At 47.8% G+C, this 15,891-nt stretch overlaps 1 protein-coding gene across 1 annotated transcript in view; it reads right to left on the reverse strand.

The window, feature by feature from the left end:
- Positions 1–1,987: 1,987 nt before the first annotated feature.
- Esyt2 (extended synaptotagmin 2) overlaps positions 1,988–15,891 on the reverse strand; it is a 53,709-nt gene continuing 39,805 nt past the window's right edge. The window contains exons 16-23 of the mRNA XM_048785470.1: positions 15,330–15,416; positions 12,739–12,888; positions 10,951–11,324; positions 8,781–8,879; positions 6,675–6,806; positions 5,723–5,828; positions 4,787–4,836; positions 1,988–4,683 (exon numbers count right to left, since the gene is read on the reverse strand). Coding sequence (XP_048641427.1) covers positions 4,638–4,683; positions 4,787–4,836; positions 5,723–5,828; positions 6,675–6,806; positions 8,781–8,879; positions 10,951–11,324; positions 12,739–12,888; positions 15,330–15,416 — 1,044 coding nt within the window. The 3' untranslated portion in view covers positions 1,988–4,637. The remainder of the gene's footprint in view (positions 4,684–4,786; positions 4,837–5,722; positions 5,829–6,674; positions 6,807–8,780; positions 8,880–10,950; positions 11,325–12,738; positions 12,889–15,329; positions 15,417–15,891) is intronic.

Here is a 15,891-nt window from a genome sequence, read left to right on the forward strand (position 1 = left end):
CTGTTTGTTGTGTTTTGGGTGGTGCTGGGGACTGAACCAGGGCCTTGTGGACATGAGGCAAGCACCAACTGAGCTATGTCCCCAGCCCCCAAAGCTACTGTTTTTGACAAACACTCTGGAGAGTTTTCCCAGGACCCAGACAGTTTACATAGTAAAGATTCTTTGGAGATGGGACTTTCTGGAGAGCAATAGATCCATTCCTCCCTCCTTCGGTGGCTGCTGGTTCTCACTGATGTGCAGCTTTTTCCATGATACTTTCCAGTAGCCTTTAATGGCAGCATGTAAGACCCACAGACTTGTTTGTACATTTCTTCACTGACCTCTTTATTATTGTTAAATCCAAGAGTTTTCAGATTATTTTCTTGGGTTTTTCAGGCAGACAATCTTGTATCTGAAAACGACTCTCCCTCACAACAAAAATTTAAAGATAATCTATTCATTTTTAAATTGAACTACCCAAGAGTTCAGAAAACAAACATACACATACGTACGCACGCACGCACGCACGCACGCAGGCAGACAGACTTCCTGGCTATCTTCCACTTTTTTGCCTCAGCTGTTCCTCAGATAATTATGTTGGGGGCTTTTGGTTTCAACAGTAGTACTATGCTTATCAGTACATTTCTTTCATCTTTACTGAAGACTGTCAATAGGTTTCTATCTTTCTTTGAATCAAAACTTGTTAAGACAAATGAATGTCATGTACGGTCTGCCAAACTGTGTACACCATTTATTCAACAGATATCTGGTGCACTGACTGTGTGCCAAGAATGGCCATGAGGAAAAGATTTCAATAACACTCAAGTGATCCCTGCCCTTGGGAGTTTACCAACCCGGCAGGAGAATCTTCAGTAAACCTAAGGTGTGACTGTATGATGAAGGCAACCGAGTTTGCAACAGGAAGCCAGCTTGAGAAGTGAATGGCAATAATAAGGCATCCTGGGGAACCACAAACTGTCCTTAAGCTGGGAGCTGAAGGGCAGTGGAAGCCAGCCAGGCCAGTCTCATTCAAGGAGCGTGCCTGGCGGTGGAGGCAGGTGAACTCAGGGGAGGGACCGCCAAGGGAACTGGCTGGGAAGGTGGCAGGGCCCCACGAGCCCTGTAGTGCTCTGGGTTGTTATTGTTAAGAGCAATGGAGAACAGCAGAGTTGAGGGTTTTTGAAAGATCCCTCTGACGGTTGGTGGCAAGGGGAGGGGGGAGAGGAGGGGGAAAGGCTGAACCCAGGAGTTGTCAAGAGGAAGGGCTGGGTTTGGGCTGGGGACAGCAGTTGAAGTGGACACACTCTAAAGCTGGGGTTCAAGGACTAGACATCTGCCACAGGAGAGAGCAGTGACAGGTGCTGTCCAGCTCTCCAGCTCTGGCACCCAGGCAGACGGATGCCACGAGGCAGGTGGACGAACTGGCCTTGAGCTCAGAAGGACGGTCTGAGTGTGACGAAGACAGTGTTGAGCATATGGCTCGGTGGCTGAGCCCCTGTCTGGCACATCTAAGGCTCTGGGTCTGATGCCCGCAACACAGGAAGAGAGGAAGAGAGGAAGAGAGAGAGAAAGGCATGATCAAGACGGCAGATGAGCAATGAGTAAAGAAGCAAACTTACATTCTGAGAAGCGAAGAGAAGACTACCAAGCACCCCTCGGGCCATCCAGTTCTGTGGTCAGGACAGACACCCCAGCACTCCCAAGAGTACTCAAACACCCTTAGCGGCTTCTGTCTCCTGACCGCTTGGTGCTCTGGTTAGAAAGTACACTCAGGGTCTGCTTTTCCTGCTCGTGACTGCCCTTCAGAAGAGCTGCTTTCCAAACTGAGTCTAATAAACTAGGCAGAGGGGAATCAAACTAGACGGGAATAGGAGGAACAATACCCAGTGATCTGAAAATCAAATCCACGGGGAAGTGAATTCACACTGTGTCGGGACTTACTTTCCAAGTTATTTGGTACCACAGTAACAATTTCATTTCAAAAGACAAAGGAAAAACAAGTCACAAGTGAGATAATGTAAAAGCTTTATTGAATAAATACATGCACTGTCATGTGAAGTTGGTTAAGCAAAAAGGACTTCCTATGGTTTGACAGGCCCTCGCCACCCTCCACCGGGGCAGACCATCCGGCTGGAGCAGACTTCTGCAGCAACCAGAGAATGAACACACAGCTGCCCAGTCTAGGAGCACTGGCCTTCAGGTCTGGGGCAGGACTGACCTCTCCTCAGAGTGCAGACATAAACTGTGTAAACCATCTCCAAGGCGCTCCTGTTTCAGGCTGGCACTTGTAAACAACACCTTCCCAGTTTAAGGCAGGGCATGGGCAACCCACGGGCACAAGCCAACGGAACTGCACTTCAAATTTCATCTGAGTTAATTCTCCTCCATTTGTTTGGCTTTCCGTAGTCAAATCAATTGTTAGAAACCCAAAGCTAACATTCTGAGGACAACCCAGGTGCCTCCCCGGTCAGACCCTGAGTGTGGAGCCCGCCTTCCCCACGTGCTGCGACAGAGCTGTCAGGGAGACACACTGCCTGAGGTCTTCCCTTGCCCTTCTCCTGCGCTGGGCACGGAACCCACATGCTAGGTGAGCTCTGCACTATAGCCCAGCCCCTTCCTTCCTTTTAAAGAGAACTGAGGTACTTCCCAGAGGTCTCAGGACCTGCTGGTGGGGACCTCATACCCAAACCCTGGGTAACAGCTCTCCCTACTCACGGCAGCAGAGGGCAGCGTGTCCTGCTGCCCACCTGGCCTCCTGCAGGCTCTCTGCCCTTCACTGCATTCATTTTGCCTAGCTGCTTAAATAAAGCATTTTATTCTATTAAGTGAAGCAATTAAAAGTGCAAAGCCCAGATGTGTAGGACGTTGGTGAAAATTCTGATGCATCTTCCCCTTCACACAGTGGAACAGAAGCCTTCAGTAGACCTAATTTTTCAACAATTGAAAAAAAATCTTCAAAAAAAACCACCTAAATACCAAGAAACAACTAGATATTAATAAGATTTTACTGCTCTCTGGCTACAAAAATACAATTAAATGTTCTGTGTACATATAGGTCACGTGTGTGTGACACATTAACTTCTTCCCAGGACAGTCCTGGTAAGAACTGGAGTGACTGACAGGCTTCAGGGGAAAGTGCCAGCAGACAGGAGGCAGCGAGACTGTACTGGTCCTACAGTGAAAGGCAACGTGAGCCGAAGCTACAGACTCCACTACAAATTCACCGTGGAGAAGATTGTGAGCCACAAACGGAAAGAAACTCATGTGGTGGACAGGAGGAGCAGTAACAGTCGGCGTCAGCCACAGGCACTTTGGGACGTCTGGTGGAGTGAGCTCCCGGCAGGTGCCCAGCCCGGGAAGCACACTGCACGCTCTCTTCCACTGGCATGAGGAGCTCTGCGTGTTCCCACAGCCAGGGCAGCCCTCTCCCCTCTCGTCCTGCCGCCTGGGACAGATGAGTAGCCGTTCTGCACAGTGCACCCTTGGCAGGCCTGCATGACTCACACCACCACAGCCTCGCCTAGGACCAGGCTTGGGAACACGAAAGTCTACCAACGTGCTCTGATAATCTAAACAGAAAGAAAGCCCCAATAAGGACTGCATGACAACACCCCATTACTCAGGTCAGCAATGGCATAAAGGGAGGAGCCCCAGGTAGCGCTGGGCCTCACGGCCTCAGTGCTGGCAGTGGGAGAGCTCCCTGGGGACTGTGGGGCCCTGTGTTCTGGCAGAGTGGCAAAGCTGGGCTCTGCTTCACGTCAACAGGCCCGTCATCAGGCTTTAGCAACAGCTCCCCACCTGACCCAATGTCCCTCACAACCTGATGGCGGCATTCGCTCCTGCCGTCGTAGGCTGCGAACCTGACAACCAGCCTCCATCACGATCTGGGGACCATGACACACATGGGAAGCCTCACTTTCAGGAAAGCCTCAGGTGTCCATCTTTGCACTGCTGCATGAACCAGCTGCAATAAGCAATTAAAACAGACGTTTGTGGACCGCCACAGCTCTCTCCACTTTTTCTGTCAGTCAGGCACACAGCACTTCTCCTTACAAGCCCTTCTCTTGACTTCTCAATAGTACATCTTTGTATTTATGAAAACATTAATATTCTGAATACTTTCTTTTATCATTTATAATGGATAATCATCATTTATAATAAAGATACTAGATAATCTTTCTAAATTTTCTTTTTAAAAAGAAACACCACAAAATAGGTCACTGTGAACTTTCTGCTGCAAAGATGAAAATGATTATTTGTCACAAGAATTTAACAAGTTTTAGAAGAAAATATGTATTTCCTTGATCCACTTTCTTCTGAATCCAAGCCAACATGTAAAGATTATAAAAAATAGAGTCTATTTACACGGCATAGGGCACCTCAGAGGTGGACGAACAGGGCGTGGCACAGAGGGTCAGCGCTCCCTGGGCAGCAACGCCAGCCCTGCTGCTCGTGGCAGGCCAGGCGAAGCACAGAAGGAAACGAGCACATTTAACGACCATATTGGCCACATTTGCCTAAAATGTCAACAGTTTTATAAAATCATCAAGGTAGGCATAACTAAGTACATGAAATTATAAAAATAGCATTGGTGCGTCTGCAGGAAGGTGCGATTGGACAGAGGCAGCAGGCCCCAGGTCGCCCTCATGTCCGTGTGGCTACGTAACCAGCTGTGGTCTCACGCCATCCTCGGTGAGGTCGTACCTGGGGAGCACAGAGGGCAGGGCAGACAGGTCAGGCCCTAGCCAGCACCTAGGACTGCGCCCACTCCACCAGCTCCACCCGCCTGTGGGGGAAGGCCACTCACCACTGGGTCCAGCCCTTGGTGAGCTCTTCAGATGCCAAAGCAACTAGCACCTGTGGGCGAGAAGTGTCTGTGAGCACGGCAGAGAAAGTCCTGCACGCCAGGGCTCCTTCCCGCAGCCAGAAGAGCTGACCGATGGGGCCTGGCCAGTGTGCCATCAACGGCATCGTACCTGATGTGGGCTCCCTGTGCTGCACCACGAGTGGTGTCTGCAGTCCAGAGCTCCCTTCCCTAACTTAACCTTCACGTGTCCTGGTGGAGAATACGGAACCACATGCAGAAACTAATGTGACCAGGGACAAAGATGGCAAGGAATTCCGAGATGAAGCCACCACTGGTTGGAAGAGGGACTGTGCAATCAGTTGAGAAGGTGGAGCTATACAGAACATTTCATTTGTGATTTTTTTCTCATTTTTATTTTGTTTTGTGGTCCTGGAGATTGAACCCAGGGCCTCACACATGCTAGGCAAGTGCTCTGCCTCTGAGCTAACCTCCAGCCGTGTTTTCTTTTAGCGTGGTACTGAAAAAAAATTTAAAAACTTGAGAACCAACTTTTCTTTAACTGAAGGTTCCTGGTATGACTAAAAGCCCATAAATTGAAAGTGTAAAGACAACGAGAACAACTTAAAATGCCTTGGAGTGCACTCTATCCTGTGCAGCCCTTCATAGCTGGGTGTAGTCTCAGACCTGCACGGGGTGGGGCCTGAGGACCACCAGGCACAGCAACACAGCAACACGCCAGGCTCTCGACACTTAATTTTTTTTTTTTTTTTAAGTTATTATTATTTTTTTTTTATTGTTGGTTGTTCAAAACATTACATAGTTCTTGATATATCATATTTCACACTTTGATTCAAGTGGGTTATGAACTCCCATTTTTACCCCATATACAGATTGCAGAATCACATCAGTTACACATCCATTGATTTACACACTTACTTTGCCAAGAAGTCCCTTATCTTTGGACAGGAAGCCGCCACTGTTTTTCACTGCCACGTCCAGGGTTCTCCTCTGCACCTCAGGGAGTGACACGCTGAAGTCAAAGCTGAGGGGACACAGGGCCTTACCAACTTTCTCCACACTTCTGTGTATTTCAGTTAAAATGGCATTTCTGTTTATAAGATCGTTCCAAACGTTATGCTTCTTTTGTCTTGTAAAATGGGGTTCTCCTATTGGTGCATACCTGACAGCTTCCAACAGTTTAGATCCAGTTCCTGGTATGGAGACAGTGAGCCAGCTGCACCTTTCTTGTGAGCCCACAGATACTGGTACCACCCAGCTTCACTGCTTCCAAACCACCACCAGCAGACCCTGAGGCAGGGCCCAACCTAATCATCCTACATGGGTCCTGAGATGCTCTCAGGAAGTCACCTAGCAAGACCCCACACAAGCAGATGACAGCCTGTCAGGTCAGATCACTGGAGGTTTGCAAACATGTGATAATATTATTCAACAATTTTTAAGAAATTGTTTTGGAAAATACAGTTGTTTTCACAAAAATGTTGTTTTTTAAGATGTTATGAGCTTATTACGTTATTAAAAAACAATTGCAAAATGTGTGTGGCTTCAAGTCTTCAGTAAGTACCCACAGCCATTGCCCACCATAATGAATTTTCTTCAGGGCCTTCAGAAGACCTTTGTTCAGCCACTAGTCTCCCTACTGGGTGCCTGTGACCTGCGCCTACTGTGCTCAGCACTGAGGTTTCTGCAGGAAGCTCAGAATGCTGTGTGCTTATCATAATGGGCGCACCCAGGAGAGGTGGGGGTAGAGGCCACACCTCTGCCTTGTGGCCCCTGGTAGCTACAGTCTTGGGCACCTGGCTGTGCAACCCTTCTCTCATTCCCGCACCTCTGCTGCTCTCTTCCCTCCTGAGCTAAGGCTCTATCGTACCTCTGATCGAACACTGGGTTTAATGTCTTCTTCGACACGTGGGTTTTTCTCCTCCCTGACCTCCTCTTGTCTGGCAGTAAATACAGGCGGACATATGGATCAGAGCCATCTTCTGAGAAGGCAATCAGATTTCTTTTAACACAAACCAAAAAAGACAGGACATCAGAATCGAGGGAAAGAAGAACACCATCACATCCACATTTACTTTTCCCAGTTGTGGGCTGAGTTCGCCTGAACAACTGGAAGTAACAAGGAGACACCAAGCTGAGCTCCAGAGGTCTGCCCTGCCCACCTTTGCCTGCTGGCCTCTTGCCCTAGCTTCCGTCAGCAGCTTTGCCGGAGGCGACCTTGCCTCTGTGTCCTAGGTCCAGGGTCGGGGGACATTCTGCGTCCCTGCTGTGCTTGTACATATCTTGACATAATACTCCCACTGCTTTACCCACATGAGGAAACAGGAGTTAGCCTCACGGTCAAGCCACCAAGCTCCAGAAGGCCACTGGACCCTTGTCGGCACAACCCTTAGGGGACCCCTCCCAGTGGCCCCTCTGGCATTCCTGGTTGGGGACTTGGCTCCACTGCAGACCCTCCCAGGACCTTCTCCAGGAAGCCCTGATAGGCAGGGTGTCTGCAGACCCGCTGCACAGCCTTTGCTGTTCTGCCTCTCCTGTTCTCCCAGTAGCAAGGATACACAAGGGCTCTGTGCTTACTGAGCCAAACTCCATGCTCCTCACATGATCTTACTTCTAAATGTTACCAACTCTATCTTTCTGTTTGTCTCAACTACTACCAACACAGACAAAATCACATAAAAGGAAAATAACTAGTAGTCCCATGCCATCATCCTTATTAAATTAAGTGACACTGTCAACCCCCTTGCACTCCCTCACTTGGTGCATGGGGTCAGGGACAGGTCACATGACCCTCTCCTGCTGTGGGGAAGGAACCAAGCAGTGTTGGGCCCATGGCCACTCTCTGAAAGAGCTGCACCACACCTGTCGTGAATCACACCTTCACTGGTTCTTTTGAATTAATACTACTCCTGGAAATTAGTGCAAAAAGTTGTTCAATAAAAACGCTCACTATGGTATGTAATGCAGACATGTCCAACATCGAGGATCCTCACAAAGTACAGCAGAGCAAGTTCAGAGTTACGGTAACATCGTGAGCATGACCAGAGTGCAACAGAGATGCTTATGAAACAATGTTGACAACAGAAAAGGGATGCCTACTAGGACTGCAGTAACAGTGAACGGCACGCCTGCGATCTCACTACTGGGAGGCCGAGGCAGGAGGATTCAAGTTCAGGCCAGCCTTAGTAACTTAGCGAGACCCTGCCTCAAAATAAAAATAAACAGGGGGCTGGAGTAGTGGCTCAGTGATAGAGCACTTGCCTGGTGTGTATGAGGGCCTGAGTTTGATCCTCAGCACCACATATAAATAAATAAATAAGATAAAAGATCCATCGACAACTAAAGTATATTTTAAAAATAAACAAACAAGCAAACAAATAAACAAATAAATAGCCTGGGCGTGCAGCTCAGTGATAGAACATCCCAAGTTCAAATCCCAGTACCAAAAACAAAAGCAAAGCCCACGAAGGTGGCATGCCTGTGTGAGCCAGTGTGTGTGTGCGGCTGCTGGCATGTTCTGCTGAGGGCAGAATTTTTGGTACTTTTCTCAGAACGGTCCATGTTGCTGTATTTTGTTTTGTTTACTCATTCAAACAGCTCATTCTAGGTTGCAAGATTTTGCTGTCAGACTTGGGGTGAACGCTTATTTCTTCCAACACCTCTGTGTTCCCATTTCTCCGTATTCCAGCAACCTAAAAAACTTGTCTTCCAGTTTGCTCAGACTTCTTTTGAGGGAGGGAATGATAAGTCAACAAGTAAGAGACATTCTTTTCTCAGCTCTCCCCACACCCCAACCATATTCACAAAAGCGAGCATGCTGTGTGTGGCACAGGCTGCTCCCATCTGGGTGACATGCACCTTGCTGCAAGCCCTCAAGTGCCACACGGCCTGGAAGGGCAGAACGGCTGCCAGGGCCACCTCAGCAGGCTTGCCTGGCTGGCTCTCTGCGGGCAGGTGGGCCTGCCTGCTGCCTCACCTGCAGGAGTGCACCACCACGATGAGCTTGTTCCTCTGGGAGCTGTGCCGGATGGTCAGCTGGACCTGCCCCAGCGGAGACTGGCCCAGGGTCGTCCCACTGTGGGAAGCAGAGCAGAAAGTCACCAGGAGAGCTGTCACTCAGGGGCCACCCGCACACGCACAGGCAGCAAGCGCTACTTTACCAGAAGGTTCTTTACACTTATTCAAAGCTAACAGTTTTCAGGTGAGAGGCCAAAGTAACAAGGAGACAGACGCATCTCCCTGTTGAGACACGGGTTGTGAGTTGGCTGGGACACAGGCCCTGCCTTCCTTCCCCCTCAAGGCCCCTGCTCCAGGTGGGAAGAGCCTCCTATCACAGCCACTGCTCCCGCTCAGGGTCCCAGGGGTGGTCAGCTATCCCCCACTATCATCTAAGAAAAGGTGGCTCCTTGCTTAAAACTCGGTTTCCTTCAGAAAGAGAGCAGGAAGAGTGATTTCTTTTTCCCAAAATAATGGACATGAGAAAGTGCCCAGGAGAAAGTGAGCGTGGGCCAAACACAGCCTCACAGATGCAGACTGGCGGACACTGGTGCCTGGTGAGCTCGAGAACCACCGGGAACAAGCACCTTCCACCTCTGCCTCCCTTCTGTTTTCCCACTACTCAACACCCCTCTCACAATAACAGGAGAAACGATTTCAAAGGTCAGTCCTACTTCTTCCACTTAGGGGAAATGTTAATGTCTGAAGCTTTGATGACTGGTCTGTTTTTCTCCTTTCTGAAGACACCATCAGCAACATCTATGAATCACGGGGGTTAATACAGTATCCAAAGATAGACACACAGGGACTGGACAGCAGGCACGGGATGCTGACCACACACAGAAGAGCAGTACCTTTGTGTGTGTGTGTGTGTGTGTGTGTGTATGTGTGTGTGTATTAGAGAGAGAGAGAGAGAGAGAGAGAGAGAGAGAGAGAAAGCGAGAGCACTTTTTGAAATTTTGAGACAGAATCTAAGTTGCTGAGCCTGGCCTCAAACTTGTGATCCTCCTGCCTCGGCCTTCCTAGTCACTGGGATAATAGGTAAGTACCACGGGGCCTGGTGACCTATTCAGTTATTTTTGTACTGGGGATTGAGCCCAGCTGTGCTGTACCACTGATCTATATTCAGCCCTTTTGTAAATTTTGAGACAGGAGCTAAAGTTGCTGAGGCTGGCCTTGAACTTGTGAGCCCAAATCCCTGGGACTGCAGGCATGTAGCACAACACTCAGCTAGACAACCTGTTCTTTTACAATAAAGATAAGCCTTCTGAGCTGGGCACAGTGGCACATGCCTGCAATCCCAGCGGCTCAGGAGGCTGTGGCAGGAGGATTCTGAGTTCAAAGCCAGCCTCAGCAAAAGTGAGATGCTAAGAAAATAAAATACAAAATAGGGCTGGGGATGTGGCTCAGTGGTTGAGTGCCCGAGTTCAACCTCTAGTGCCAAAAAAATAAAAAAATAAAATAAAAAAGCCTTTTGCCAAACCTTCCCACTCACCACCCACTAAGTCTCTAGGGTATCTTTTGAGTCTGTCTTCCTGGGATGGGGGGTGGTGCAATAGCTTCATGGCTCTAAGCCTCTTTCCTTTCCCATTTAGAGAACCTCTTACTCGACCACCTCCTAATCCTTAAATGGTCCTAGAAAAAAATGACAGGTTCTCTTTTTTCAAAATATCTTTTTTTTTTTTTAAGTTGTAGATGGAAACAATGCCTTTATTTTATTTATTTATTTTTATGTGCTGAGGATTGAACTCAGTGCCTCACATGTGCTAGGCAAGAGCTCCCCCACTGAGCTACCCCCAGACCCCCCCCCATTTTTTTTTTTTGAGACAAGGTCTCACTAAATTCCTGAGGCTGGTCTCCAACTTGCCATCCTCCTGCCTTAGCCTCCCAAGTCACTGGGATTACAGATGTCTGTCCACACACCCAGCTTGGCAGGCTTTATTTTGAAAGTCAGACACAGTGGGCAAAACGGCAACACCACCTGAAGTTGTTCCAGTGAATTTAAGAAGACATCTCCCGCCCTGCTGGGTGTGGGACATGAACTCTGTCTGCCTACCCCCCGTGACATGCTGGGTGAGCGCCGAGCGTGATGAACAATCACCCGGGCATCAGGTATGTGGCACGGTGAGAGCCAGGCAGTGGACATTTACTTTTCGAGCTGTCGCAGCCTTTGCCGCAGCTCCTGGGTGGCGATAGGCAGTGATATGTCTGAGGCTATGCTGGGGGTGGGCTCCTTGACAGATATGTGGCTCGGAGAGGCCAGGAGGCTGGAGGAGCTTCTTCCCAGGTCACGCTGGGCCACAGGGCTGGCCTCAGGGGGCTGGGTCTTCTCTTCCACACCAGGTTTATCACCTCCCCCAGTGACTGGTGTGGACGGGGCCGTGCTGCTCCCGCTGGTGCCTGGAGATGCAGACACCTGAGATTTGACAGGTATTTTCCTCCCTTCTTTGGACACAGAGGGTCGTTTCACTTGAGCTGAATGTTGGTGGTCTGGAGGCCGCTCCTGCTTTTCGAGATGGAGTACCTAAAGGTGGACATAAACAAACACTGAAACCAATGACACTGGTAACCTCTTGGCACTTGGCTGGCTTCAGATGCACTCCTCCACAGATATTTCTTTAAAACCGGCTCAAAATGTTAAAAAAAAAAAAATCTAATCTTTGCTGTTTGGTTATTCAATTATTAAAGTAATACCATATCACAGAAAGTTTAGAAAAGCAAAGTTTAATCAAAACATCACTTGTACAAAACAAACACCAGGTCTGTGTCTTCTCCAGGCTCCCCCACTTGCACCCTTTCCTACACAACTGTCGACAGTGTCTCACACAGAGCCCACTGAACCTGCCCCGACAGGAGACGAAGGCCCTCATCTGCACGGGTAGACTGAACCAGGAAGCCCAGAGAGAGAAGCACCCTCCGAACCCTGCTACCTAGCAGGAGCATCCCAGACATGGCACAGAAAGAGAAGGGCAGCCACACCGTTTCTCCTGGGACCTGGGGCTGGCACGTCCCACTGAGCAGTCTCCTCCACTTTGGGGTTATTGAGATGGCTGGAGGATTTTTTCTGCTCTCATGAAATAAAGCTACAGCAAAGGTCTTTATTCTTATGGCCTCCCTGAAATTTTTCCCCGTTTTTTGCAGTTGAACTCAGGGCCTCACGTGTGTTAGGCAACCTCTATCACTGAGCTATATCCCCACCCCTCCCACATTTTGCATTATTATCAAAAGTCAGATTTCAGGTTCAAAGAGTCCTGGAATTCATGGCATGGGGATACTGCAGTTCTTCCTGAAAAGGCTATACCAATGCCCAGTGTCTTGGCCAGGTACAAGGAAACCATTTCTTCTGGACCCTCTACAGACGAAGTCTGTTTTAAAAGCTGGCTCTTGGGGCAGGGGAATAGCTCAGTGGTAGAGTGTGAGAACCTGTGTTCAATCCCCAGTGCCCAAAACAAAAACAAAAACAAAAACAAAAACAAAAAAAAAAGAAAAATTGACTTTTCAATTTGTATATTCTTATTACTAAGTTTTGGCATTTCCCCATATATTTAATGGTTTTATTTTCAAATCTGCCCTCTTGCTGGGTTTAAATTCTCTCTCCTGAATAATTCTGAAAATTCGGCCTCAGGAGAGAATTCTGTCAATGCAGAAGCAGCACCTTCTGGACCACAGGGTAAAAACGGCTGGTAGACTCGGCAGAGCACTGTGTGATCCAGGCCGGCCTCACCATCTGCAGGTGCTGCAGCTGTCCTGGGAGTGAGCCCAGTGGGCTCCTAGGACCAAACGAGGGGTCCACTCTCCTCAAGCAGCACCTCTGTGGGACCCTAGCACCGCCTGCCCTGCATCCATGGCAGCATTTGCCAGGCTGACCAGGACGGGCGTGGCGCTGCCAGCAGATGGCCTCCTCCCACACAGCACCTATCACCAAAGGCTGCACGTACTCGGAGGGCGATCTTCATCTTTAAAGTGCTGTTTGGGCCTGAGTTGCTGAGCTGGAACCGCTGGTTAATGGTCATGTCGTCGCTCGTGAGCAGCTGACTGAGCGGGATCCTCAGACTGCCCAGAGAACACTGGTGCTGCTCATCTTTGACCTGCGGGTTACAGGGCACAACACTGAACTGGAGGGGAAGGCACAGAGACTACAGAGAGCCCACAAGTTCAGAAAACACATTTTAAAAAGCCCAGACATGTTTGAGCCATATTCTTTCAAGTGATGTCTCCATTTAGAGGCATGGGCTGCAGGAATCTGAAGGGTGCAGGCAAGGTCCTCAGCCCCTGTGAGAAGGCCGATGCTCACGCGCAATGAGGTGTGAGGTCTTCACTGGTGACACTTGGTTGTGCAGTAAATGCACCTCTAGGTTCCTTTCAAGTCTTCTCTATTCAAAGTCTACATGGTTGGTTTGAAAACTGACAATATCTGCTTTAAAAGCCTGGTCATCCGCCGGCCATGGTGGTGCAGCCTACGATCTCAGCCCCTCAGGAGGGTAAGACAGGAGGATCGCAAGTTCAAGGTCAGCCTGGGCAATTTAGTGAGACCTTGTCTTAAAATAAAAAGGACTGAGGGTTGGGGCTGGGGTTGTGGCTCAGTGGTAGAGTCCTTGTTTAGCATGTGCGAGGCATTGGGTTCGATTCTCAGCACCACATATGAATATATGAATAAAATAAAGATCCATCAACATCAAAAAAAAAAAAGAAGGACTGAGGGTGTAGCTCAGTGTTAGACTGTTCCTGGGTTCAATTCATAGTTATGTGAAAAACAAACTACAAATCTCCAAGCACAAAAAAACCCTGCTGAACAAATAGTACAATCATCTATTTAAAAATAACCTATGACCTTTCTCTGATGCTGTAAATGAAAATTAACTTGACACAGACCTAAATGTGAAGTTAGAAATACAACCTCCAGGAGAAGGCAGAGGAGAAACACTTAGAAACAAGGGTATGACAATTTTTATTTCTTTTATAGGACACGAAGAGCATGAACTAAAAAGAAAAAGGTGAAAACAAATGAACATCAGCAAATTTTGAAGGTTCTGATTTTGCAAAGTCTTTGTTATCAAATGTAAAATCAAGCAAACAGATTGAGAGAAAATATCCACACGACATGTATCCATCAAGCACCTGTTTCCAGAATTCAGCATTAAGAAGACAAGTAACAACAATAAAAGGGCAAAGGAAGTGAGCAGACGTGATGTTACGGTAGAGACACAGAGCACAGGAACACAGCATGAGGCTCATGCTGCAACGGCCACCCCACACCATTGCAAAGCAGCAGGCCCTTGCCCTGGTCCCTGGGCTCCAAGACCCGTGGGCACCCGAAACCTTATGCACCACATGTTTTCCTATGCACACACACCTGTGATAAAGTTTAACTGACATATTAGGCACAACAAGAGATGAACAACAATAAATAATAAAGTAAAACAATCTTTAACAATATATATAATAAATTATTAGTTATGTGAATGGGTCTCTCACACTTTCAAGATAACTTAACGTGATATATGCATGCTCCCTACTTTATTTTTGGTACTAGGTAGTGAACCTGGGGTGCTCTACCACTAGAGCTATACCCCTACCCCTTTTTTAAAATTAAAAAAAAAAATTTTAAGGATCTCATTAAATCTAAGTTGCCCAGCTGACCTTGAACTTGTGATCCTCCTGCCTCAGCCTCCCAGGATGCTAGGATTTCAGATGTGGCCACGGCACAGGACTCTCCCTTCCTGTGATTATGTGGCCTGTGGTTTGGACCAAGGCTGACCACGACTGACTGAAATCACAGAAGTGACCATGATGAGGGGCCTGCTTTACCTCTACCCACTAACCATGGAGCCTTGGCAGCATGTGAGGAAGAGCACCTGCTGCACACTGCCAGTGGGGACATGAAAGGCACCACCACTATGAAACATGACTTGGCAGCACACTAAGAAGGTAAATGTGCATCTACCCTTCTATTCCTCAGTACATACCCAACAGCAACAAAGGCATAGGTCCTCGCAAAGACTCAGAGCAGATTCATTCGTAATAGGTCTTGGCAGGAAAGGATCCAAACTTTTAACACCCTTGTACTGTCACCCTTGTACTGGACAAGCCAATAGGGATGCTTCCATCCCATGGAATATTACATATGGAATACTACACCTATCAGTAACAACACAGCAAACCCCAAAATCATTACACAAAACAACAAAACAAAAAGAATGCACTGTGTAACTCTATTCACACAGTCCTATAAAATCCAAGCAAGTTACAGTGAGGCCCCAGAAGGCAGATCTGCGTTATGTGTGTGTGTGTGTGTGTGTGTGTGTGTGTGCGCGCGCATCTGGCCTGAGTTACAGAGCACCAGGGAGCTTTTCCTGCGGATGGGTACTACAGTCCTTATCTTGACTGTGGTGATGTGTCCATGGGTCTGTATACATCTTCATCTACACCTGCATGTCATAACTCATCCAACAGCACATTTAAATATGTGTAACTTACTGTACGTCAATTCCATTTCAACACATCAGTTAAAAAGTTGCAAACAAAATACCTCAACTTCAAGGTCTTGGCGCTTGGGATTGTGAATGAAGAAAGTGAAGTTCTCCTCCCAAACGGGCTCACTGGTTTTGTACCGAATCTGGAAGAAATATACCAATATCAGCTCTGCAATACCTTCTGTGGAAAAGGGATCCCAATGTTGTGCTTTCTGATTTAATGTGTTCAGAAGCATAGGACGACTTTAATATAATCCTAAGACATATACTTATAGTGCATGTACCATTATATTATTATTATTATTTTTTGTTTTGCTTTTTAAAATTTTTTATTGTTGGCTGTTCAAAACATTACATAGTTCTTGATATATCATATTTCACACTTTGATTCAAGTGGGTTATGAGCTCCCATTTTTACCCCATATACAGATTGCAGAATCACATCAGTTACACATCCATTGATTTACATATTGCCATACTAGTGTCTGTTGTGTTCTGCTGCCTTTCCTATCCTCTACTATCCCCCCTCCCCTCCCCTCCCCTCCCCTCTTCTCTCTCTGCCCCCTCTACTGACATTCATTTGTCCCCCTTGTATTATTTTTTCCATTATATTATTAA

Source organism: Marmota marmota, unplaced genomic scaffold, assembly GCF_001458135.2.
Source record: "Marmota marmota marmota unplaced genomic scaffold, marMar, whole genome shotgun sequence".
In the NCBI taxonomy this organism is placed as follows: Eukaryota; Metazoa; Chordata; class Mammalia; order Rodentia; family Sciuridae; genus Marmota; species Marmota marmota.